Source organism: Neoarius graeffei, chromosome 27, assembly GCF_027579695.1.
Source record: "Neoarius graeffei isolate fNeoGra1 chromosome 27, fNeoGra1.pri, whole genome shotgun sequence".
In the NCBI taxonomy this organism is placed as follows: domain Eukaryota; kingdom Metazoa; phylum Chordata; class Actinopteri; order Siluriformes; family Ariidae; genus Neoarius; species Neoarius graeffei.
Window position 1 is genome coordinate 26,108,427 of NC_083595.1, and position 27,259 is coordinate 26,135,685.

General features: G+C 44.9%; 1 protein-coding gene across 3 annotated transcripts in view; it reads right to left on the reverse strand.

Annotated features, from left to right (window-relative positions):
* cep89 (centrosomal protein 89) overlaps positions 1 to 27,259 on the reverse strand; it is a 452,909-nt gene that overhangs the window by 228,080 nt on the left and 197,570 nt on the right. For all 3 annotated transcript variants that reach the window (XR_009651712.1, XM_060911315.1, XM_060911314.1), the window contains 3 exons: positions 25,152 to 25,319; positions 24,707 to 24,848; positions 8,208 to 8,297 (listed from right to left, as the gene is read on the reverse strand). Coding sequence is in view for 2 of the 3 variants with exons in the window: in XM_060911315.1 (XP_060767298.1) it covers positions 8,208 to 8,297; positions 24,707 to 24,848; positions 25,152 to 25,319 (400 nt within the window). In the remaining variant the exon portion in view is untranslated. The remainder of the gene's footprint in view (positions 1 to 8,207; positions 8,298 to 24,706; positions 24,849 to 25,151; positions 25,320 to 27,259) is intronic.

A 27,259-nucleotide genomic window follows, 5' to 3' on the forward strand; every position in this document is an offset into this window, starting at 1 on the left:
TCCATGTCAAGTTTGTTTGTAGAGCGCTTTTAACAACAGACATTGTCCCAAAGCAGCTTTACAGAATCTGAATGACCCATGACATGAGCCAATTTTACCCCTAATCTATCCCCAATGAGCAAGCCCGTGGCAACAGTGGCAAGGAAAACTTCCCCAGACAACACGAGGAAGAAACCTCGAGAGGAACCAGATCCAAAAGGGAACCCATCCTCACCTGGACAACAACAGACAACATGACTAACATTAACAGTTTTAACATGAAGTCAGTTTCATTGATGTTATAACTCTTCATTAATGGAAACTTGAGTGCAAAACTGTTCATGACAACCGCAGTCCCAAAGTTAGCAAGCCAAATGTAGTTCTCAGCCACAAAAGTATTACTGTAATGTCCAGAGTGTCTTCCAAGTGTGACTTTCAACTGTCCATATGGGGCTGTCCTCCACAGGAGCAATGTGATGAGACTCCAACCAGACACAGGGCATCAGGATGGATCAGGCAGGTCCAAGGAGCAGAAGAGGTCAGCACCTCGATCCCAGGATTGACATGTAACTCAGAGGAACAGATTTGGGGTCGGGGAAAAGAAGTGAGAAAACACAGGTTGTTAGGTACAGTATACATTTTGCACTGAGTACAAGCAGGGACTCCGGCAAAAATAACTATGACAGCATAGCTAAAAGGAGAGAGCCAGAAGGTAACACAGGTATGAGGGTACCCTGGGACTTAAAGCAGCCAGCCACTACACTGTCAACAAACTCGAGTGAGCAAGCGAGTGGGGGACTGACAGCATCCATACATCCCAGTTTACCAAAACACTATGTCTGAGGACCCTCCAGATCTACACCTTTACCTCATAAACTCCATTAACAAAAGGCTTGACTAAACAGATATGCTTTCAGCCTAGACTTAAATGCTGAGACTGTGTCTGATTCCCAAACACTACTTGGAAGGCTGTTCCATAACCGTGGGGCTTTGTAAGAAAAGACTCTGCCCATTGACGTAGCCTTCACTATACAAGGTACCAGCAGATAGCCTGCACCTTTTGATCTAAGTAGGTGTGGTGGGTCATAAAGGACCAGAAGTTCGCTCAGGTACTGTGGTGCGAGACCATTCAGAGCTTTAAAGGTCAATAGTAGTATTTTATAATCAATACAAAATTTGATTGGGAGCCAATGCAGAGTGGATAAGACAGGGGTGACATGGTCATATTTTCTAGTTCTAGTAAGGACTCTTGCTGCTGCATTTTGAACTAACTGGAGCTTGTTTATGCACTTATTGGAACATCCAGACAGTAAGGCATTACAATAATCCAACCTGGAGGTAATGAAAGCATGAACTAGTATTGTCCATGGATTAGAACTAGTCCATATCTGTCACTGCAGCCATTCTGGCTCTAACCAGAGCCCCCTTCACCCATTCTCGAAGAAAGAAGCTCAAGTCTTCTCTTCTCTCGCAGTATCCTGCTCACCTCTAGAGCATTTTGGTTTTCTAGGTTGCTTTTGCAGTACAAAATCTCCTTCTCCAACCTCTGAATAGTTGCTTTTATGTTCACAGTGGAACATGCAGTATACAAGTAGTTCTGGCAAAAAACTTTTGAGTTTTCCCCACCTCCCACCATTGATTGTCAAAAATTCTTTTTTTTTCTGTTTCCAGTTGTTTCAAAATAAACTTCACAAAACACTGTATCGAGTAATAGTTTTACATTAAAATGCCAATAATACTGTGGCTGTGGTAGTTTAACCATGCTTATGTCAACAGTTGTCATGTGAGAAGTAAAACCATTGGGGAATATAAAAGCATTGGTTATTCTATTACATTGGTGCTTGAAAGTTTGTGAACCCTTTAGAATGTTCTATATTTCTGCATAAATATGACCTAAAACATCATCAGATTTTCACACAAGTCCTAAAAGTAGATAAAAAGAACCCAGTTAAACAAATGACAAAAATATTATACTTGGTAATTTATTTATTGAGGAAAATGATCCAATATTGCATATCTGTGAGTGGCAAAAAGTATGTGAACCTCTAGGATTAGCAGTTAATTTGAAGGTAATAATTAGAGTCAGGTGTTTTCAATCAATGGGATGACAATCAGGTGTGAGTGGGCACCCTGTTTTATTTCAGGAACAGGGATCCATCAAAGTCTGATCTTCACAACACATGTTTGTGGAAGTGTATCATGACACGAACAAAGGAGATTTCTGAGGACCTCAGAAAAAGTGTTGTTGATGCTCATCAGGCTGGAAAAGGTTACAAAAACTCTCTAAAGAGTGTGGACTCCACCAATCCACAGTCAGACAGATTGTGGACAAATGGAGGAAATTCAAGACCATTGTTACCCTCCCCAGGAGTGGTCAACCAACAAAGATCACTCCAAGAGCAAGGCATGTAATAGTCGGTGAGGTCACAAAGGACCCCAGGGTAACTTCTAAGCAACTGAAGGCCTCTCTCACATTGGCTAATGTTAATGTTCATGAGTCCACCATCAAGAGAACACTGAACAACAGTGGTGTGCATGGCAGGGTTGCAAGGAGAAAGCCACTGCTCTCCAAAAAGAACATTGCTGCTTGTCTGCAGTTTGCTAAAGAGCACATGGACAAGCCAGAAGACTATTGGAAAAATGTTTTGTGGACAGATGAGACCAAAATAGAATTTTTTGGTTTAAATGAGAAGCATTATGTTTGGAGAAAGGAAAATATTGCATTCCAGCATAAGAACCTTATCCCATCTGTGAAACATGGTGGTGGTAGAATCATGGTTTTGGCCTGTTTTGCTGCATCTGGGCCAGGACAGCTTGCCATCATTGATGGAACAATGAATTCTGAATTATACCAGCGAATTCTAAAGGAAAATGTCAGGACATCTGTCCATGAACTGAATCTCAAGAGAAGGTGGGTCATGCAGCAAGACAACAACCCTAAACACACAAATCATTCTACCAAAGAATGGTTAAAGAAGAATGAAGTTAATGTTTTGGAATGGCCAAGTCAAAGTCCTAACCTTAATCCAATCGAAATGCTGTGGAAGGACCTGAAGTGAGCAGTTCATGTGAGGAAACCCACTAACATCCCAGAGTTGAAGCTGTTCTGTACGGAGGAATGGGCTAAAATTCCTCCAAGCAGGTGTGCAGGACTGATCAACAGTTACCAGAAACGTTTAGTTGCAGTTATTGCTGCACAAGGGGGTCACACCAGATACTGAAAAAAAAAAGGTTCACACACTTTTGCCACTCACAGATATGTAATATTGGATCATTTTCCTCAAAAAATAAATGACCAAGTATAATATTTTTGTCTCATTTGTTTAACTGGGCTCTCTTTATCTACTTTTAGTACTTGTGTGAAAATCTGATGTTGTTTTAGGCCATATTTATGCAGAAATATAGAAAATTCTAAAGGGTTCACAAACTTTCAAGCACCGCTGTATGTGAGCTGCTCACATATATCCTGTCTAGTCTAGCATCAGAAAAAACAGCATCAGACACCTTTACCCATGTGTACTGTTTTGAGTTTACATTCCTACTTCTCCAAACATCTAATACGTAAATTAGCCTTTTTTATGAGGCTGTGGAGTAGCTGACCAGACCCCATTTCTGTCTAAAATAAAATCAGTAGTGCAGTTCCAGCCCCCACCAATTACCTACAAAAAAAAAAATCCTTACTGCACTGTTGCAAGGTTGTCTATCTTTTGAAAAACATTTAAGCGCTCTGGGCCACTATTAGATGCATAAACATTTAGAAAAAGAAACAAGGTGCCCCGAATTTTGGCTTCAACAACTAAAACCCTCCCCTTTACAAGCTCTATTACTGAAATAACTGGGACATTAATATTTTTTGCAAAGAGAATTGCAACTCCTGCGATAGTGCTCGATCTATGACTTAAAAAGTGTCTCCCTTTCCACCAAACACCCCACTCCACCTCATTAGTACTGTCAGAGTGCATCTCATCTCATCTCATTATCTCTAGCCGCTTTATCCTTCTACAGGGTCGCAGGCAAGCTGGAGCCTATTCCAGCTGACTACGGGCGAAAGGCGGGGTACACCCTGGACAAGTCGCCAGGTCATCACAGGGCTGACACATAGACACAGACAACCATTCACACTCACATTCACACCTACGGTCAATTTAGAGTCACCAGTTAACCTAACCTGCATGTCTTTGGACTGTGGGGGAAACCGGAGCACCCGGAGGAAACCCACGCGGACACGGGGAGAACATGCAAACTCCGCACAGAAAGGCCCTCGTCGGCCATGGGGCTCGAACCCGGACCTTCTTGCTGTGAGGCGACAGCGCTAACCACTACACCACCGTGCCGCCCCAGAGTGCATCTCTTGCAAGAATAGAACATCAACTTTTTAATTCATAAATATTCTGCTAATCCAGCTCTCTTACTACTATCTCTACTCCCATTAATATTTAGAGACCCTAAATGGAAAGACTGTATTAGGAAGTGAGATAAGAGCAGAATCAGAATTAACAAAAGAAAATCAGAGGATAGGCTTCACCACGTAACCATATCACTTTTTCTCCGAGTAACAGGGGTTTTGCCCCTCCGCAATTTTGTTAACTTTTTTTTAAATCTGAATTGCTTTAAAAAAAAAAAAGAAGAAGTAAATCATAGCCGACCGGCCACTGTAACATGACTACTGACACAATGAATTTATCCACATCTCAGAAGTAGTCACTCACTTCTACACTTTTCCCAAATGTCTCATCTAAAAACATATTAATTTCCTCTAATGAGTAGAGTTGCTCATCCATTACCTGTGAGCCCAGATCAGACATGCTACAAATATCCGACAGAGCATCCTCATTCCCCATTACCTCATCACCCCATCTTCTGCCAGTAACTCACCAGTATCCAGTAAAGCGATGTCCGTGATGGGTAAGTCAGTCGTAGTCTCTGGAGAGATGGCCTCTGCCCCACTATCTGCCCCCAAATCAGTGCCTACCCCATCACTCACCACCGTAGGGTTCTGCTCGGCTGACTGTGCCTCAGTTATTGTGTCAGTTTCTGTTTAGCTTTCAGCCACTGTATTTCCCATTGAATCATTGTCACTGTTCTAGTCCCACTGATCCTTCCTCAGCCAGGACACTCGAGTCAGAAATCTCCATTTGTTTCTCCATTTCTTTGGGTCCTTTTTGGACCCTTACCGAACCGTCACTAGTCCCTGCGCCCTCATCGGCCTGAGCTTTATGAGGGCATGCAAACTTTATGGCCGATATTGCCACATTCTAAACACCACATGATCCCTGTAGTCGCATACAGCATGTCCGATTTATTTCCGTGCAAAACACGAAAAGAGACATCTATGTCGGTGACTCGAGGGACATAAACACCTGCTGCTGAAAAGACAGCACGTTTCAGTGCCTCGTTCTTGCAGCCCAGTGGAATCATTTTTATTGCACTTGCAAATTTCCCTGAATCTTGAGAGTTCATGCTCAATATCACTGTTTGAAATAAAAGGGGGAACATTGGAGATAGTGACTTTAATTGTTGGTGAAACCAATGGCATTATAGACACAAAAACTCCATTTATCCACACCCCGGTCTCAACAAGACGATTCACTAGACATTCCTCGATCAAAAATATCAACACTGCATTATTCATTCATTCTTGACGCCGAAGCGATATTATGCCCAACCTGCTTACCGACTGCAAACAGCACATCCTCCACACTTGATCCGGCTTCAGGGACACATCTAACTCTGTGGCAGAGTGAAAGGGAAGGCCCACACCCATCTGGGTGAGACGCTATTCCTACACCCCGCCACATGACCACTTTCCTCCTAACAAACTAAAATAACAATAAACATGAAATTCTAAATAACTAAACTAAAATTTTAATGCTTAAAGCAAGAAAAAAAAGTATGAAAAAGAAAGGGATAAACCCCTAACAATCACCTTCTCACCGTGATCACTCGCACACCTACTCACACTGCTCCCAACATATGAGAGAGGAGAAAAAGGACAGACAGACAAACCGAGAGAGTGAGAGACACACAGACAGAAATAGAGGAGGGGAGACACACACACAAAAAGAAACTGCGAGAGTGAGTGAGACACACACAGACAGGCTGAGGGACAGTCAGACAGAAATAGAGGAGGGGAGATGGAGACAGACAAACACAGAGCGAAAGAGACAGACACAGAGAGAGAGAGAGAGAGAGAGAGAGAGAGAGATCATGTGCACATTCAAGTTCAAAGCACACTTTCCCAGGTTCTGCTGTTATACTATGGAAGGGACATTTTATGAACCTATTCTGGTCATGTCTAAACACATGAATATGAAATGTTATAGACTAGATCCAATAACATAGCCTTTTCACAAGTCAGTAGCTCACCAAATTCTCCCAATTGATTAGAAATTAAAGGAGCAGTTACAGAAGTGACTCGAAGCATTTTTCAAAAATAATGCTGGAACACCAGGCTGCATCATCTGATCAATAAACTCTTCTGTATAGAAAACCTGCTTGTTTCATTTTAGTGACCAAAATAGCAAGTGTAACAAGAATATTCATGTCATCCATTATGTCTCTGTAAAGAAAAAGTGATGTACACACCATCGGGTCAAACTGCAAGAGTATCGATTTATTTAACTTCAGCTTTTGCAACACATTGATTTTCAAACTGCATGAGACCCTCTGCAGAACTGCTACATGACCTGCCATAACACGCTACTCAAATTGCATTTGTGTGTGTGTGTGTGTGAGAGAGAGAGAGAGAGAGAGAGAGATATTCACTGGACACATGGATGACGGAAGGGTTATTTAACTAAACTGTGTGTGTGTGTGTGTGTGTGTGTGTGTGTGTGTGTGTGTGTGTGTGTGTCCCTGTGAGCATTCTGTCTCATTGTGTGTCTGTTTTATTGAACTGCTCACACACAGATCAGTACATTGAACTTATGTCATGCTGCTCTAAAATGTACTATATTTAGTCCTTTTTGTTTCCAAAACCTACCATGTAAATAACTCATGTCGGAAAGCAGATCAGCATAAATGTAAATTTTTTTGTGTTCTTTACTTTCTTTACATTTTTTTAAAGGTGTAGATTGAGTCTTTTTTTCTGTGGCTGAATCAGAATTCCATCCATCCATTATCCATAATCACTTATCCTGTGCAGGGTCACGGGCAAGCTGGAGCCTATCCCACCTGACTATGGGTGAGAGGCGGGGTACACCCTGGACAAGTCACCAGGTCATCGCAGGGCTGATACATATAGACAAACAACCATTCACACTCACAGTCAATTTAGAGTCACCAATTAGCCTACCCTGCAGGTCTTTGGACTGTGGGGGAAACCAGAGCACCTGGAGGAAACCCATGCAGACAGAGGGAGAACATGCAAACTCCACACAGAAAGGCCCCCGTCAGCCACTGGGCTTGAACCCAGAACCTTCTTGCTGTGGGGCTACAGTGCTAACCACTACACTACCATGCCACCCTGAATCAGAATTTTGGACCTATAACTCACCACATGTTGTTCAAGCCTATGATGTGTGTATAGTAGTGTAAATATTTGGGCTTGAGTGTACGTAATTGTGTGTTAGAGACTAAAAAAATATTTCTGTCTGAAGCTGAATATGACTGCATTTTATGTGAATCTCAGGAAATTTAAGTTGAACATCTGCAGGGCGGGCGGCACGGTGGTGTAGTGGTTAGCGCTGTTGCCTCACAGCAAGAAGGTCCTGGGTTCGAGCCCCGGGGCCGGCGAGGGCCTTTCTGTGTGGAGTTTGCATGTTCTCCCCGTGTCCGCGTGGGTTTCCTCCGGGTGCTCCGGTTTCCCCCACAGTCCAAAGACATGCAGGTCAGGTTAACTGGTGACTCTAAATTGACCGTAGGTGTGAGTGTGAATGGTTGTCTGTGTCTATGTGTCAGCCCTGTGATGACCTGGCGACTTGTCCAGGGTGTACCCCGCCTTTCGCCCGTAGTCAGCTGGGATAGGCTCCAGCTTGCCTGCGACCCTGTAGAAGGATAAAGCGGCTAGAGATAATGAGATGAGATGAGATCTGCAGGGCGTAGCGTTATTGCATTATGTTCACTGTCTGTAGCTCTATAAAATTCAGAGTCAATAATATTCAAGTGCATGAAAATACTAATTTCAGTGCAAGTTTATAGGAATTTGACACAGGTACTGTAGCAAACACTTAAGTATGATCTGATGTTGTGCCAAGATGTTTGACGCAACATTTGTGTCCCGATCTTACCTTGACCTTTTCTTGAAGTTTTCCGAGGCGGACAGTGCCCTCCAGGATGTGGGTAAGGATGCCCTGCTTGTCTTTCTCCAGACATGAGGCCTGAGGAGGGAAACAGGATCGATTACACAAAGAGAGAGAGAGAGAGAGCGCAGAATGCAAGCGTTAGCAAGAACAAAAAAAAAAAGACAATCAAAAAGAGATGGTGAAAATGAGACAGAAACATAAATAAAAAGATAAAGTAGAGGAGTAGGGAAAACTATTAACAAAGATGGGCAGAAGTTGCAGGTCAGCAAGGAAGGAAAGAAAGGGAGCATTCAATAAAAACAAATAACCCAAATAAGCAGCTTCACTTAAAGCTTTAGGACAGTGAATCAGATATATTGCTGTTTAATGGCATAACAAGTTACCTAATGAGCAAAACAAAAGAGAACAATCAAGAGATGGTCTGCATCGTTTCTGTGCATACAGTGCTCTCTGGTAAATCCAAGATGGTTTAATTGCATTAACTGGGTTGTCAATACTAAATGATGAAGTAGAATCTAATATAATCTCATTAGCTGTTTAAATTACAGTCAAGCCAGAAAGCCTGCACACCCCTTTCACCTTCTCCATGTTTTATTATGTTACAGACTTATTCTACAAGAGATCGAGTTCATTTTTTGCCTCAAACATCTACACACAATCAGCAATAATTATGAAGTGAAAGCAGGTTTTCAGAAAATATGCAGTTTTATTTCACTGACAAAAATAGGTTATTTAGGGGTTACGTACTGTATCTGTACACACCCATAGCCTAATACTTGGTTGATGCACCTTTGGCAGCAATTACAGCTTCAAGGCATCTTGGGAAAGAAGCTACGAGCTTGGCACACTTGTTTCTGGACATTTTTGCCCATTCCTCTTGGCATATCCTTGCAAGCTCTGTCAGGTTGGATGGGGAGCATTGGTACACAGCCATTTTCAGCTCCTTCCACAGATAATCAATTGGATTCAGGTCTGGGCTCTGGCTGGGCCACTCAAAGACATTCACAGACTTTCTCTGAAGCCACTCATTTGTTCTCTTGGCCATGTGCTTTGGGTCGTTGTCATGTTGGAAGGTAAATGTAGTATCTGACCAGGTGGGTGGAGCACAGAAGCACGGCAGGCCAGAACTGAGTTCTCAAAAACTCTTTTTATTTTTAGCTTTTCAGCTTTTCACACTCTCCCAGCCACACACGCATACACACACACACAAGTGTTCTGGTTGGGGAGAGAGCCCCCTTTCTCTGCTCTCTCTCCTTTTAAAGGGCGCGGTCACTGGGGAAGACACACAAACACAGGTTAATTCCCATCAGGTGCAATGATTGCACCACTTACCTTCCCTGACTCCGCCCTCCATTCACAGGCCGCCGCTTGGCCACGCCCCAGCTGCCACATACTGCCTGACTCAGGCCGGGGAGCCGTCTGGCCTGTAGCCGACTCCCCCCCCCCCCCCCAGATGGGAAAGGAAATCCGCCACGACCATCTGCGCCCCCGCCTGTGGACCACCTCGAATTTAAACGGCTGGAGTGCCAGATACCAACGGGTGATCCGCAGGTTGGCATCCTTCATGTGGTGGAGCCACTGCAGGGCCACGTGGTCCGAATAGAGGGTGAAAGGGCACCCCAGCAGGTAGTAGCGGAGGGCAAGGACCACCCACTTGATGGCGAGGCACTCCTTTTCTATTGTGCTGTACCTGCCCTCACGCACCGACAGTTTCTGGCTGATGTACAGCACTGGACGGTCCTCCCCCTCCACCTCCTGGGACAGAACAGCCCCCAGCCCTCTGTCCGACGTGTCTATCTGTAAAATAAAGGGGAGAGAAAAGTCAGGGGCGTGTAACAGTGGCCCACCACACAGTGCAGCCTTTACCTCAGAGAAAGCCCGCTGGCATTGCTCCGTCCACTGGACCGGATCTGGTGCTCCCTTTTTAGTCAGATCAGTCAGTGGGCTGGCGACGTCTGAATAATTAGGTATAAACCTATGATAGTAGCCAGCCAGCCCCAGGAACCGTCTCACCCCCTTTTTGGTCTTGGGCCTCGGGCAGGCCACAATCGCTGCTGTCTTATTAATTTGGGGATGCACCTGCCCATTGCCCAAGTGGAAACCCAGATACCGTACTTCCACCAGCCCAATCGCACACTTCTTCGGGTTGGCTGTGAGACCCGCTCACCTCAGTGACCTAAGGACGGCCCTTAGGTGTTCCAAGTGCCGTGGCCAGTCATTACTGTAAATAATAATGTCGTCCAAGTAGGCGGCCACGTAGGTGGCGTGGGGGCGGAGGACCCTATCCATAAGCCGCTGGAACGTAGCAGGCACCCCAAACAGCCCAAAAGGAAGTGTGATGAACTGGTGTAGGCCAAACGGTGTGGAAAAGGTCGTTTTCTCTCGGGATGGCGGAGTCAAGGGGATCTGTCAATATCCCTTTGTCAAATCCAGTGTCAAATAAAAATGAGCTGTGCCTAGTTGATCGAGCAACTCGTCAATACGAGTGTGGCAGCAGGGGCATGGTCAAGCGTCAGTCTGTGAATGGAGGACGGAGTTAGGGAAGGTAAGTGGCAGAATCACTACACCTGATGGGAATTAACCTGTGTTTGTGTGTTTTCCCCAGTATCCGTGCCCTATAAAGAGGAAAGGGAGAGCAGAGGAAGGGAGCTTTCCCCCAATGCTTGTGTGCGCGCCTGTGTGTATGTATGTGAGAGAGTGAATATAAAAGCTGAAAAGCTAAAATAAAAGTTTTTGAGAACTCAGTTCTGGCCTGCCGTGCTTCTGTGCTCCACACACCTAGAACGCTTGCTACAACAAGGCATTGGGTACGCGTCAAATTTAGACACCGCATTAACTTTTCTATAGTCCACACAGAACCGGACCGACCCGTCGACCTTGGGAACCAAGACCACCGGGCTGCTCCAGTCGCTGTGGGACTCCTCGACGATACCATTTCGAGCATGGCCTCGAGTTCTTCCCGAACCACCTTTTTTTTGTGTTCGGGCAGTTTGTAAGGGTGGCTGCGCACTACTACCCCCAGGGGCATCTCAATGTGGTGTTCTATGAGGTGGGTGCGACCGGGCAGCAGCGAGAACACATCAGAAAACTCTGTTTGCAACTGGGTGACCTCTGTGAGCTGGGTCAGGGAGAGGTGGTCTCCACAGGGGACCGGAGGGGTGGGCGATGTCAATTTTCTTTTTTGAACCTCCGGCCCCAGCTCTGCCTTCTCCGGAACCACCAACACCACGGGGACCTCCTCGTTCCAAAGTTTTAGTAGATTGAGGTGGTAAATCTGTAATGCCCCACCCCTGTCCATTCACCTCACCTCATAGTCGACATCCCCAACTTGCCGTGTGACCTCAAAGGGTCCTTGCCACCTGGCGATCAATTTGGAGCTTGACATGGGCAACAACACGAGTACTTTATCTCCCGGTGTGAATTCCCTAAGGCACGTGCCCCTGTCATACAGACGGACTTGACATTCTTGGGCCAGCCACAAATTCTCCTGGGTTAGGTGCGTGAGTGTGTGGAGTTTGGCGTGCAGATCGATAATGTATTGAATTTCGTTTTTACTGGTTGAAGGTCCCTCCTCCCAATTTTCCCGTAGCACATCCAGAATGTCACACGGCTTACGCCCGTATAATAATTCAAACGGGGAGAACCCCGTGGAGGCTTGCAGGACCTCTCGCACTGCAAATAACAGGGGCTCGAGCCATTTATCCCAGTTGCGTCCGTCTTCGCTTACAAATTTTCTAATTATATTTTTGAGGGTGGGTGGCACGGTGGTGTAGTGGTTAGCGCTGTCGCCTCACAGCAAGAAGGTCCTGGGTTCGAGCCCCGGGGCCGGCGAGGGCCTTTCTGTGCGGAGTTTGCATGTTCTCCCCGTGTCCGCGTGGGTTTCCTCCGGGTGCTCCGGTTTCCCCCACAGTCCAAAGACATGCAGGTTAGGTTAACTGGTGACTCTAAATTGACCGTAGGTGTGAATGTGAGTGTGAATGCTTGTCTGTGTCTATGTGTCAGCCCTGTGATGACCTGGCGACTTGTCCAGGGTGTACCCCGCCTTTCGCCCGTAGTCAGCTGGGATAGGCTCCAGCTTGCCTGCAACCCTGTAGAAGGATAAAGCGGCTAGAGATAATGAGATGAGATGAGATTTTTGAGGGTGCAATTAAACTGTTTGACTAAGCCATCCGTTTGTGGATGATAAACGCTGGTGTGGATAGGCTTAATTCCCAGTAACCCATACAGTTCGTGCAGTGTGCGTGACATAAATGTAGTGTCTTGATCAGTCAGAATCTCTTTGGGGATTCCGACCTGGGAGATGACGCGAAAGAGTGCTTCTGCAATACTACGTGCTGAGATATTGCAAAGAGGCACTGCTTCCGGATATCGCGTTGCATAGTCCACCAGGACTAAAATAAAGCGATATCCTCATGTTGGGGTGGCACGGTGGTGTACTGGTTAGCGCTGTCGCCTCACAGCAAGAAGGTCTGGGTTCGAGCCCCATGGCCGGCGAGGGCCTTTCTGTGTGGAGTTTGCATGTTCTCCCCGTGTCCATGTGAGTTTCCTCTGGGTGCTCCGGTTTCCCCCACAGTCCAAAGACATGCAGGTTAGGTTAACTGGTGACTCTAAATTGACCGTAGGTGTGAATGTGAGTGTGAATGGTTGTCTGTGTCTATGTGTCAGCCCTGTGATGACCTGGCGACTTGTCCAGGGTGTACCCCGCCTTTCGCCCGTAGTCAGCTGGGATAGGCTCCAGCTTGCCTGCGACCCTGTAGAAGATAAAGCGGCTAGAGATAATGAGATGAGATCCTCGTGTTGACCGATCTAATGGCCCGACAAGATCCATCCCAATTCTTTCGAACGGGGTCTCGATTAATGGCAGAGGGTGCAAAGGCGCTTTTGGAATGGCTGTGGGATTTACTAACTGGCATTACACCACCTACGGACATCACCGCGAATCCCTGGCCAATAGAACCGAGCCATTATTTGGGCTAGTGTCTTATCCTGCCCCAAGTGTCCAGCCATGGGATTAAAGTGAGCCACCTGGAATATAAATTCCCAGTGGCTCTTTGGGATTAAAAGCTGTGTTATTTGTCCCTTAGTCTGAGTGTCCTGCGTCACTCGGTATAATCTATCCTTAATAATGGAAAAATAGGGGAAGGATGGGGTGGCGTTTGGCTGGAGAGTTTGACCATCAATTACTCTCACTTGGTCAAACACATGCCACAGAGTCTTGTCTCACGACTGCTCTAACAGGAAATCCACGAGGGAATCCCCGAGAGAGGGAGGAGGAGCCTGCTGCTCCTCACTCTGATGCGGTGATGATGTAGACGGCTCTGTGACAGTTGCTCCCGCCAATGCCACACTGGGACCTCCCCCTGCTGAACTATGGCAGGCCCCACTCTTCACTAAATGAGTCATTAATTCCCCAAATCCCAGCCAATCAGTCTCCAAAATTATCGAGTGGGTAAGGCGAGGATAAACCACCGCCTTTACTCTAAATTTTTCCCCTCGAAATAGAATGTGGACCGACACTAAAGGGTAGCTGTGAACATTCCCGTGCACAAACAACACCTTCACCAATTGAGCTCTTCCCAATGCCTCGTCTTGCACCAGGCTTTGGTGGATTGAGGTCTGATTACAGCCGGAGTCCACCAAAGCCTGATACATATCCCCTTGGATACTTACCAGTATGTGATATGCTCCGGCCCGATCGAGGGCGGTCCCTGGCGCATCAGGGATCCGGACCACCGCGCCCACCTCCATCGCCGAGCACTGATGCTGGAGGTGCCCCGGTTCCCCGCAGTGCCAGCATACCGGCCCAGGCTCTCTCCCTGCACCAGTGTTCCGGAGATCACTCACCTAAGGGGGGGGGAGACACAGACAAGGAAGTACGAAACGGTAGGGCACCGTGGGTGCAGCGGGCCAGCTGGGGTGGAGCTGGCCCCTGCCTCCGCGGTGGGGGAATGGGGCGAGGACAAGGAACAGAGGGAGAGGGAGAGAGAAGAGAGGGGAGAAGGGGAGACATGCTGTCCTGCCGTCAGAACGGCCTCCATATGGTCCTCCGCCAGCTCAATGGCCTGATCCAGCAATGCTGGGCAATGGTACTGGACCCACTCCACTGTTCCTTCCGGAAGTTGGGCGACGAATTGTTCCAGCGCCACCAGATCGATGATTGCCTCGGCGTCGCGGTTGTCGGCCCTCAGCCACCTCTGGCAGGCGTCCCAGAGTTGCTGGCTAAACACGAACGGCTGGCCGACCTCCTCCAGGCGCAGCGCGCAGAAGCGCTGCCATTGCTGTTACGGGGTGCAACCCACGCGTTGGAGGACAGCCCTGCAGAGGTCCGCATAGTCCAGCCGGCTGTCGGCGGGAAGCTGTAGCACGGCCAGCTGTGCCTGGCCCATTAGCAGGGGGAGGAGGCACGCCGTGCGCTGTTCCACCGGCCAACCCCATGCCTCTGCTGCCTGCTCAAAAAGAGCGAGGAAGGCTTCGGGGTCATCATGCGGACCCATCTTTGTTAGGGTGAGGTGGGGAGGGTCCGCGGCAGTGGTGATCATGGACCCCGCTGACGCAAGCAGGTGCCGGAATGCCTGGCAATCTTCCTGTTGCGCCAGCACCAGGGCTTCGAACCATTGTTCCTGCTCCTACTGGAGGGCGATCAGCGCCTGGTGCTGGCTCTGTTGGGCCATGGCAAGGGCATGGACCAGGTCCTTGAAGGGGGAGGACTCCATGTGGCTGTTCCCTTCTGCACTCCTTCCCAGGTTTCGGCACCACTGTAGTATCTGACCAGGTGGGTGGAGCACAGAAGCACAGCAGGCCAGAACTGAGTTCTCAAAAACTCTTTTTATTTTTAGCTTTTCACACTCTCCCAGCCACACACGCACACACACAAGTGTTCTGGTTGGGGAGAGAGCCCCCTTTCTTTGCTCTCTCTCTCTCCTTTTAAAGGGCGCGGTCACTGGGGAAGACACACAAACACAGGTTAATTCCCATCAAGTGCAATGATTCCACCACTTCCCCGACTCCGCCCTCCATTCACAGACCGACGCTTGGCCATGCCCCCGCTGCCACAGTAAACCTTTGCCCCAGTCTGAGGTCCAGAGCGCTCTGGAGCAGGGTTTTTTTTCAAGGATCTCGGTGTATTTAGCTGCATTCATCTTTCCCTCTATCAAGACTAGTCGCCCCATTCCCGCTGCTGAAAAACATCCCCAAATCATGATGCTGCCACCACTATGCTTCACTGTAGGGATGGCATTAGCCAGGTGATGAGCTGTGCCTGGTTTCCTCCAGGCGTGACACTTGGTATTCAGGCCAAAAAGTTCAATTTTGGTTTAATCAGACCAGAGAATCTTGTTTCTCATGGTTTGAGAGTCCTCTAGGTGCCTTTTGGCAAACTCCAAGTGGGCCCTTTACTAAGGAGTGGCTTCTGTCTGGCCACTCTACCATAAAGGCCTGATTTGTGGAGTGCTGCCTGGATGGTTGATCTTCTGAAAGGTTCTCCCATCTCCACAAGGATATGCTGGGGCTCTGTCAGAGTGACCCTCAGGTTCCTGCTCACCTCCCTGGCCAAGGCCCATCTTCCCCGATCGCTCAGTTTGGCCAGGTGGCCAGGTCTAGGAAGATTCTTGGTGGTTCCAAACTTCTTCCATTTATGAATGATGGTGGCCACTATGTTCTTTGGGACCTGTAAAGCAGCAGCAATTTTCCTGTACCCTTCTCCACATCTATGCCTTGCCACAATCCTGTTTCTGAGGTCTGCAGATGATTCCTTTAACCCCATGGCTTGGAGTTTGCTCTGACATGCACTGTCAACTGTGGGACCTTATATAGGCAGGTGTTGGCAATCCCCAATCATGTCCAATCAATTGAATTTACCACAGGTGGACTCCAATTAAGTTGTAGAAACATTTCAAGCAGTATCAATGGAAACAAAATGCACCTCAGCTCACTTTTGGGTGTCATATCAAAGGGTGTGCACACTTGTGTACATATGATATTTTACATTTTGATTTTTAATAAATTAGCACAAATGTCTAAAAAACCTGCTTTCACTTTGTCATTATGGGCTATTTTATGCAGAATTTTGTGACAAAAAATGAACTCAATCTATAAGTCTGTAACATAATAAAACGTGGGGAAGGTGAAAGGGGTGTGCAGACTTTCCGGCTTGAATGTAGGTGTGTGTTGCCTCTGCAAAGAGTGTGATTTTCAATAAGGTTTTTCTGAAGATCATATCTTTGAGTGCATAATGCGAGTATGTCAACTAAAAAGAACAGCAGCTTGGGGTCTTTAAGACCATAGATGGATGGACATGTCTTGAAATCCATACACACTATGTTGCCAAAAGTTGGTGGATCAATACACCCATATGTGGGCTTTCCCAAACTGTTGCCACAAAGTTGGAACCATACATTTCTATAGAAAGTCTTTAAGATTTCCCTTCACTGGAACTACAGTAAGAGGCCCAAACCTGTTCCAGCATGAAGCACAAAGTGAGCTCCATGAAGGCATGGTTTGCCAAGGTTGGAGTAGAAGAACTCGAGTGGCCTGCACAGAGTCCAGACCTGAAATATTCATCCATCCATTATCCATAACCGCTTATCCTGTGCAGGGTTGCAGGCAAGCTGGAGCCTATCCCAGCTGACTATGGGCAAGAGGCGGGGTACACCCTGGACAAGTCGCCAGATCATCACAGTGCTGACACATAGAGACAAACAACCATTCACACTCACATTCACACCTACGGTCAATTTAGAGCTACCAGTTAGCCTAACCTGTATGTCTTTGGACTGTGTGGAGCACCTGGAGGAAACCCACACTGCAAAAAACTGAAAACTGAATTTGAGGAGAAAATTCCTTAATACTAGTGAAATTATCTTGCTGCATGGACAGATAATTTTACTTGACAAGATATCTTGGAATAAGTTGGTTACAATCTAGAACTAGTTTTAATAATCTCAGAGTTGGTGTCTTGTATTCTTCTAATAGGAAATACTAGATCGTTTTAATTATATTCAAGATATTCTAACTTGTTAAGATATCATTGTTGCAGTGTAGAAGAATACAAGACACCAACTCTGAGATTATTAAAACTAGTTCTAGATTGTAACCAACTTATACCAAGATGTCTTGTCCATGCAGCAAGATAATTTCACTAGTACTAACGAATTTTCTGCTCAAATTCAGTTTTTTGCAGTGCACACAGACACAGGGAGAACATGCACTGCAAAAAATGATATCTCAGCAAGTGAAAATCTCATCTCATTATCTCTAGCCGCTTTATCCTGTTCTACAGGGTCACAGGCAAGCTGGAGCCTATCTCAGCTGACTACGGGCGAGAGGCAGGGTACACCCTGGACAAGTCGCCAGGTCATCACAGGGCTGACACATAGACACAGACAACCATTCACACTCACATTCACACCTACGGTCAATTTTAGAGTCACCAGTTAACCTAACCTGCATGTCTTTGGACTGTGGGGGAAACCGGAGCACCCGGAGGAAACCCACGCGGACACAGGGAGAACATGCAAACTCCACACAGAAAGGCCCTCGCCGGCCCCGGGGCTCGAACCCAGGACCTTCTTGCTGTGAGGCGACAGCGCTAACCACTACGCCACCGTGCCGCCCGCAAGTGAAAATATCTTGAAAATAGTTGAAACTATCTAGCATTTCCTATCAGAAGAATACAAGACACCAATTCTGAGATTATTAAACCTAGTCCTAGATTGCAACCAACTTATTCTAAGATGTCTTATCAAGTAAAAATATGTCCATGCAGTAAGACAACTTCACTAGTATTAAGTAGTTTTCTCCTCAAATTCAGTTTTTTGCAGTGTGCAAACTCCACACAGAAAGGCCCTCATCAGCCACTGGGCTCAAACCCAGAACCTTCTTGCTGTGAGGTGACAGTGCTACCACTGTGCCACCCTAGACCTGAAATACAATTTCTGAAATACTCAAAGCAGTCTATCTGATCCCAACAACTATGCCATGCTCAAAGTCACAGAGATTGCAATTTTTCTTCATCCTGATGTTTGATGTGAACATTACCTGAAGCTCTTGACCTGTCTCTACATGACTGTTTGCACTGCACTGCTGCCACATGATTGACTGATTAGATAACTGCATTAATATACAGGTGTTCCTAATAAAGTGGATGGTGAGCGTACAGTATGTATGTATGTATGTCAATGCTAAGATTTTGTTTCATTGATGTTACCTAATGCTGTACATGAAACTAATTAAAGGAACCTTAACCAAACATTTGTATCTGAACCCAGGGCCGTTGACAGCTTTGGCTGGGCCCGGGACAAAATAATCTGAGTGCCCCCACACATACACACACACACATACGCGCGCACGCACATCGCCACACAGCAACCACCCACACCCAACCCCTCTTTTCACAGTCTCCATTCACTCCAACCCTTAAATAACAGGTATTCCAAGCCCATTATAACAGTCAACCATTTTATTTCAACATTTCAACATATTTACAGTTTGAACATTTTCTTAGTCTGCAACTATTCAGGTGCGAAATGCAATGCGCCGGACTTTTGCTGTGGCAAAGTCGTCAATAAGGTCATTGAAGTCCAGCTTCTTTGCAAGTTCGCGCTCTATAGAGAGCATAGCCAGCCCATTGAGCCTCTCCTGTGACATGTTTGAGCGCAGGTAGTTGATAAACCAAAATGATTGTTTACGGGATGGAACTGGGCCTCAATGAGAACGGAGTTATGGCTTTCCCAAAATCTGAACATAGAAGCATCACCACTAGTGATGTGTACAGTGAGTTTTTCAGTGTATTTTTTTGTCTTGTTTTTCATAAACGTCCTTTCCGTACTCGATTTAGAATGTTACAAAAAAAATTGACACCCTCCCAACCACGTAACATTAGTCTATCTGACCTGGGGGCTGACACGTTTATTACGGATAAACCAAAAGGATTACAACGTTCCCTGGATATAGAACTGGACCGAGAAGATTTCAAAATCTTAACGTGTAAGCAACAACAATAAAACAGAGGTTGTTTTATTCATTTAGGGCTTATTAGGCTACTTTCATTAATTGCACTTTTCATACAGGCCTATCATTTTTCACTTGAGCAAGGGAATTGTTTGAAGAGTATCCAGTCTAAGCGAAAGTTTAATGTTTTGCAACAGACTAACCTCAAAACACCCCATTTATAGCCCATTCGTTACATTAAACTCTATCTAGCTGGCAATTTCACATGCCGTCGTATCTACACGGGATGATTTCCAACAAAATAAGGTTTAATTAACAAGAGGCAGCGTTCCACGGGCTTTCAGCTAACCGGAGTCCAGCTCAGCACAGCTCAGCAAGCGTGCCTAAAACATTTGGATATGATTGCGGGCCAATGTGCTATTCTTTGCTTCATTGAGATATATGCAACACAGTGTTATTAAACCGATATGTTTATGAAATAATTCAATGCCCTGTGCATTTCAGTGTTCACTCAGTGTACCCTGCTATCCCCTACTTTATAATTATGAATGGCGCGTCGCGCGTGCTGGGGTTACATTACGGGGCTGGAAAAAAGTTATCTGTGTCTTACCTGGCTCAGCTACCCCACTGCCTTCACCACCTGCTGCATCATCTGAATCTTTTCTAAAATATCGATGCAGTGAGCCCCTGAGGCTCTTGGCTTCTTCATCTCTTTTTCTCTTTTCTTTTCTTTGCTCCTGACTTGTGCATGTTGGCAAACGGGCTCGCACGCTTATTGTCGAAGCGTTATGATGGAATAGTGCCGTGTTATTTGGCGCCTTAATCAAAGCATTTCTGCATTAGGGGTGGTAGGTGGGTTCTTGAATCTATTTTCGAAGACAATAAAGGCAAAAGAACCAGAAATCATTCATTGAATGCAAATATAGCACATTTTTCTCCCCCAAATCAACACATTTTGAAATGAAACAGAATGATTAATGGCATCTTCATGAGGGACCAGTTCTGGGCCCCCCCTCATGCCTGGGCCCGGGACAAAATACCCGGTTGTCCCCCCCTGTCGACGGCCCTGTCTGAACCAGCACTGTAGTAAATATATGGTGATAGACAGAATGATGGAGTGATTGATGATGGATACTGTGCTGTGTAGTATGTCTCTGCTCACACAGACATTGCCATTAGATAGCAGATACACTTCGGAGAACTGAGTGAGACATGATTTATTACAGAGCTCTGTGAGTTACATTTCCAGGACCTCCAGTCACTCAAGCGTAGTAGGGGAAACCAAGCAGAAATCAGCAGAGGCTGATGTTCTGGCCTCAGTTCATTTTCCATGAATAAAAAAATGATCTGGTATGTGTAGCTAAGACACTGTTTTGTTAGAAGTTTGATATACACAGAGGCAATAGAAATTTTGTTTTTTCAAAAGACTTTCAGCTGATTATAATATAATACCCCTAAATTTTTACTTTTTTTCCTCAAATTCAATTACATTTTATTTACATAGTAATTTTTTAACAACAGACATTGTCACAAAGCAGCTTTACAGATATCTGAATTTAGACCGCAAGCTGTCCTAGTGGTTAGCATGTTCACCTCTCGATTGGGAGATGGCGAATTCTATTTGCAATTGGGTCATAACAAAGACCATCATAAGAATGGTACCTACTGCCATCTGGCAAGGCACGCTGCAATACAGATGCAAGTGGGGAATCAAACTCTCGCGGTTACCAGAGGACCAGACCCTCACTGTAACCCTAGCTTTATAATAGGCGAAAGACTCAGGACTACTGAAACAGAGATCGACACCACACCCATGCGCCTCAAGAACTGGTTAGTACTGGGACAAGAGACTGCCCGGGAAGACCAGATCCTGGTGTGGGAGGGACTTTGAATGTAGATTTAGATCCTTAATGAATAATCCCTGGTGATAAAGAAAACTCCCTGAGACGACATGAGAAAAAACCTTGAGAGGACCCACACTCAAAAGGGTCCTCTTCTAGGTGACACCAGATAGTGGGATTGCAAATCATTACAGTATACAGCTATAGATAAGTTTCAGGCCTGCAACACATTCCAAAAAAAAAAAGATGGGTCGGGGGCAATTTAGGAATAGTAATGAGGTAAAACAATTAAATGATGTGATTTGAAATAGCTCATGTCAACAGGTGACTGCAGTCATGATTTGGTACAAAATCAGTATCCAGGAAAGGCACAGTCTTTGGGGAGAAAAGATGGGCTGAGGATATCCAGTTTGTCAACAAATGCGGGAGATAATTATTGAAATGTTTAAAAACAGTGTTCCTCAAAGAAAGAAAGAAAGAAAGAAAGAAAGAAAGAAAGAAAGAAAGAAAGAAAGAAAGAAATTTGGATATTTCACCCTCTATGGTGCATAATATCATTAAATGTTTCAAGGAAGCTGGAGGAATTTCGGTGTGTAAAGGGCAAGGGCACAAGCCTAAGCTGAACACCCGTGATCTCTGATCCCTCAGACAGCACTGCATCAAGAAGCATTATTCATCTATAGCTGATATAGCCACATGGGCTTGGGATTATTTTGGCAAACCTTTGTCAAGCACTACAACACAGAGTTGCATCCACAAATGACAGTTAAAACTCACTGTGCAAAAAGGAAGCCTTATGTTAACTGTGGGGCGGAACAGTCGTGTAGTGGTTAGCGCTGTCACCTGACAGCAAGAAGGTCTGGGTTCGAGCCCCGTGGCCGATGAGGGCCTTTCTGTGTGGAGTTTGCATGTTCTCCCCGTGTCCGCGTGGGTTTCCTCCGGGTGCTCCAGTTTCCCCCACAGTCCAAAGACATGCAGGTTAGGTTAACTGGTGACTCTAAATTGACCGTAGGTGTGAATGTGAGTGTGAATGCTTGTCTGTGTCTATGTGTCAGCCCTGTGATGACCTGGCGACTTGTCCAGGGTGTACCCCGCCTTTCACCCGTAGTCAGCTGGGATAGGCTCCAGCTTGCCTGCGACCCTGTAGAACAGGATAAAGCGGCTAGAGATAATGAGATGAGATTTTAACTGTGTCCAGAACCGCCGTCGACTTCTCTGGGCTCAGCGGCATCTGGGATGGACCATCACACAGTGGAAATGTGTATTGTGGTCAAATTAATCAGTATTCCAGGTCTTTTTTGGAAGAAATGAAAACTGTGTGCTCTGGACCGAAGTCAGAAAGGACCATCCAGAGTGTTACCAACAAGAAGTCCAAAAGCCAGGGTGTGTCATGGTATGGGGTTGTGTCAGTGCCCTTGGCAAAGGTAACTTACACTTCTGTGATGGTAACATTAATGTAGAAAAGTACATTGAGATTTTATAGCAACATACAGTATGCTGCCTTCAAAACAACATCTTTTCCAGGGACGTCCATGCATGTTTCAAGAAGATAATGCAAAACCACTTTCCAAAGACATGGCTGTGGGAGAAGAGGGTGTCTGTCCCCAATAGAATATGTGACCCCTCACCGAATCCAGGGACACATGTCGGCCGAAACAAATCCGAGATAATCGCAAAAGAAGCTTTTTTTTTTCGAAATTTGTGATTTTCGTTTTTTTCCATCATGTGCAAGTTGAAATCTTGAAGAATGCAATCAGTATTTCAGATAATAGATTGTTTTGTTGGAAAAGCATACATTTTTTGTTGCAAATTGTCTCGTTTTTGTCAGGACTGTAGCCTGCTAGAGGGTGTGGGTAAATTACCATATGGGCCATTCACATGATGATTTAAGTCTTTTTTTTTTCGCGAATCAGCTGTATGATACGAGCTGAGCTCGTGGCTACTTAACCTGCATAGAGGCATGTAATTTCACTATGGAATGAGGAAGCTAAACAGAGAGCAGAGGAACTGAAACACCGCGAAGCAAACAGACACACGGTATTTACATCGGAGATAACCATTTCTAGCAAAAAAAAAACCGCAACCTCGTTTTCCAGATTGAATGGAATACTTGAATGATCGGATGATAAACGGACCGTTCTAGGATTACATTCCATCGGAGGCATTGGTGTGTGCAAGGCGACGTTTCTCTTTCTGATGGGGTAAGTTTATTAATCTAAGGCTGTGTGGTTATTTTTGCATGTAACGGAGAGTGTTGTGGTTTGGTTAAGCCTAGCTCACAACTGGACGTACGATTTTTTGGCCGTGCGATTTTTGGCATTTCCCAAATCGCTGCATTTTTTTTTTTGTTCATGGAGAAAGACGCGCGTTGGCCGTAAGTTTGTCTTGCAACCTGAAAAAAACGTAAGCGCCCGTAGAGTTTGTTTGACATGACAAAGAACCTCTGCGGCCGGTCAGTGCTCTCGTGTGTTTCATGCGCGCTCTCGTGCGTTTCTTGCGTTTTTTGCATGTAGACCGGCCGTAGGAGCACGTACTGTACGGCCGGTTGTGACCGAGGCTTTACATGAAACTAGCGTTGTGTTAGTTGTGTCATCATTGTGCTATCTTTCTTTCTTACGGTGTGAGTAATTTTTCAACCACAAAGCGTTAAAGTATACTTTAGGACTTATTTTTGCACTTCATAATTGTTTTGGGCATACTTTGCATGGAAGGAAAATTGACGTGGTGATCTTTGTTTACATGAAAGTGGCATCGTGCTAGCTCGTAGGGAGTAGGGCTTTCCTTAATGTCATGCAAATGAGCACCATTATGTGCCCACCCTGCACCCAGAGTAGCTGAGATGGAAAACTTTGGGGGCGATTTTCTCCCTTTTCTGTTTTAAGAGGTATACACTTTCAAAAGGCCACACATTCTTCAAATATTGTCAGATCTCCACATGGAAGGCATCATTGGAAAGCGTAGAAACTGGACTTTCTGAATCTGTCAATAACTCAAAATGCCCCCGGGCGGACATGTGTCCCTGGATTCTGTTTTCTGACACATATGTGTGGAGAATTTTGAAATGAAAAATATGACATTGACAATCCCATACTGTTGCACACCTTAAGATCTGTTTACAGGAAAAATGGGGCAAAATAACACCTGAAACACTTCATCACTTGGTGTCTTCAGTTCCTAAACATCTTTTAAGTGTTGTGAGAAGGAATGGTAACATTATAACATGGTAAATGATTAACTGAAAATTTTTTTAAATGTGTTGCAAGAATCAAAATTTAAATTAGGGTTTATTTTGAAAAAACAATAAAATTCATGAGGTAAAACTTCAAATAATGTGCTGTTGTTTTGTTTTAAGTTCACTAAAGGTCAAAGATTATTTACAAATCATTCTTTTCAGTTTTAATTTTAACATAATGTCCCAGCTTTGTCTGACATGATCTATTCTGTATCCTTGAACCAAAACAAGTTATTTCAAGTCTTTTCTTGGTAGGTATGCATGGGCACACAACCTACTTTAAAAACTTGTCTGAAGATTGAAACTAAATCTTTTTTGGCCAGTGGAAGAGGCTAGTGATGCCTACTAATGTTAGAACTTTACATCTAGAATGTGTGAGGTTGGGCACAGGTATATTTTTCTTCCTTACAGGTTGTGAGTGTTTGTGTGGGTGGGTGTGTGGGGGGTATGTTTGTGTATACTACCATGTGTATGAGTTGGTCTCTCTCATACGTAATTTTTTCTGCAAGAATCACAATGCTGGTCAGGTACTGGTGGGCTACAAGCTCCTTCTCTAAAGAATCTTCAATCTGCTGCTTCAGAAGATCGATACGCCTCTGAGCCTTTCTACAGAGAGACAGAAAGTTAAAAAAAAAAAAGAGACAAAGGAGAGTGCAGCAATGAATATTAATACATATGATAACAGCTCCAAACTTATTATTAGTCATTCCGTGCTCTGCACATCTTGGTCTTTCTCGAACACCACTGATTTAACTCATTTAAAGCCACAAGTCTGAAACATAACAATGTCCAAAGAACATCTGGGACAAGCAACCTCTCATAAGCAGGATCAGATAATATTGCAAAACAAGGAACATCTGTGTACAGAAGCATTTCTAAAATTGTATGTTGAATCAGTGGTATGTGCACCTGTTCGCTTGGTGTGCCAGCTGGAGCTCGCTCTCCAGGTGTTTGATGTGTGAATTGAGGTCATTTTTCTCTAAAAGAAGAGTCTTTTTTTCACCCTGCAGAGTGGCCACACGATCCTGCAGCCCCTCCACCTCAGTACACTTCAGCTTCTCCTCTTCTTCCAACTTCCTACACAGAATGCATAAACGTAGAGACCGGTGACAATTTATTATTTTTTTTAATTGTGCCTATGTCATTTACTTTACCAAGCTTTATGTCCACTTACAGAGGTGCTTGAAAGTTTGTGAACCCTTTAAAATGTTTTATATTTCTGCATAAATATGACCTCAAACATTATCAGATTTTCACACAAGTCCTAAAAGTAGATAAAGAGAACCCAGTTAAACAAATGAGACAAAAATATTATACTTGTTCATTTATTTATTGAGGAAAATGATCCAATATTACATATCTGTGAGTGGCAAAAGTATGTGAACCTTTGCTTTCAGTATCTGGTGTGACCCCCTTGTGCAGCAATAACTGCAACTAAACACTTCTGGTAACTGTTGATCAGTCCTGCACACCTGCTTGGAGGAATTTTAGCCCATTCCTCCGTACAGAACAGCTTCAACTCTGGGATGTTGGTGGGTTTCCTCACATGAACTGCTCACTTCAGGTCCTTCCACAACATTTTAATTGGATTAAGGTCAGGACTTTGACTTGGCCATTCCAAAACATTAACTTTATTCTCCTTTAACCATTCTTTGGTAGAACAACTTGTGTGCTTAGGGTCGTTGTCTTGCTGCATGACCTACCTTCTCTTGAGATTCAGTTCATGGACAGATGTCCTGACATTTTCCTTTAGAATTCACTGGTATAATTCAGAATTCATTGTTCCATTAATGATGGCAAGCTGTCCTGGCTCAAATGCAGCAAAAGAGGTCCAAACCATGATACTACCACCACCATGTTTCACAGATAGGATAAGGTTCTTATGCTAGAATGCAGTGTTTTCCTTTCTCCAAACATAACGCTTCTCATTTAAACCAAAAACTTTGATTGAAATCTGATCAATCCTGTAGGAGGAGTAGTGATTTTTGTAAATTGTGGATGGACGATACGTGATCACATAAGCTCCTGGCCTGGCCTACGGCCAGATGAGCTAAAAAAAAATGAGAAAAATCCAACCTTTAATTGAAATAAATTTATTCAGAGAAAAACAAATCTCTCATCAAGAAATTATTATTTTCAACAAAAATGCATTACTGGCATCCCTGGAAATGACAGTGAACACAATGTAACTGTTACAAACTTGTTTATTTTGTACAACCCAAGTTTATTTTGCCCAATGTACAGTGGCGAGAATGGTAAGAGAGACAAAAAAAATATCCCCAAGGATCACTGCTGGTGAATTACAAGAAAAAGTAAAATCTTGGGGTTTCCAAGTGTCTAAAACCACCACCAGACGCCACCTCCATGCCAAAAGATTATTTGGAAGGTATGCCAGAAAAAAACCTTTTCTGTCAATTAAACACAAATATAAGCACCTGAAGTTTGCAAAACGCATCTACAACTTTGACTGGAATCATATTCTATGGTCTGATGTAACAAAAATGGAGCTTTTTGGCAATAATCACTCAAGGTGGGTTTGGCATAAAAAGAAGGATGGCTATAATGAAAAGAACCTGATCCCAACTGTAAAATATGGTGGAATTGCTGTGATGTTTTGGGGCTGTTTTTCCTCCAAAGGCCCCAGAAAACTTGAGGGTACATGGCATCATGGACTCCATGAAATACCAGGACATTTTAACTCAAAATCTGGCTGCCTCTGCCAGGAAACTAAAACTGGGTCATCATTGGATCTTCCAGCAGGACAATGATCCAAATCACATGTCCAAATCAACAAAAATGGTTAACTGACTATGGAATCAAGCTTCTGCCATGGCCATCTCAGTCCCCTGACCTGAATCCCATTGAAAACCTGTGGGGTGAGCTGAAGAGGAGAGAGTACAAGAGAGGGCCAAGGATGATCTGGAGAGATTGTGTAAAGAAGAATGCCTCAGATACCCTGCTCTGTATCTCCAACCTTATAAAATGTTATAGGAGAGACTCAGTGCTGTTTTACAGGC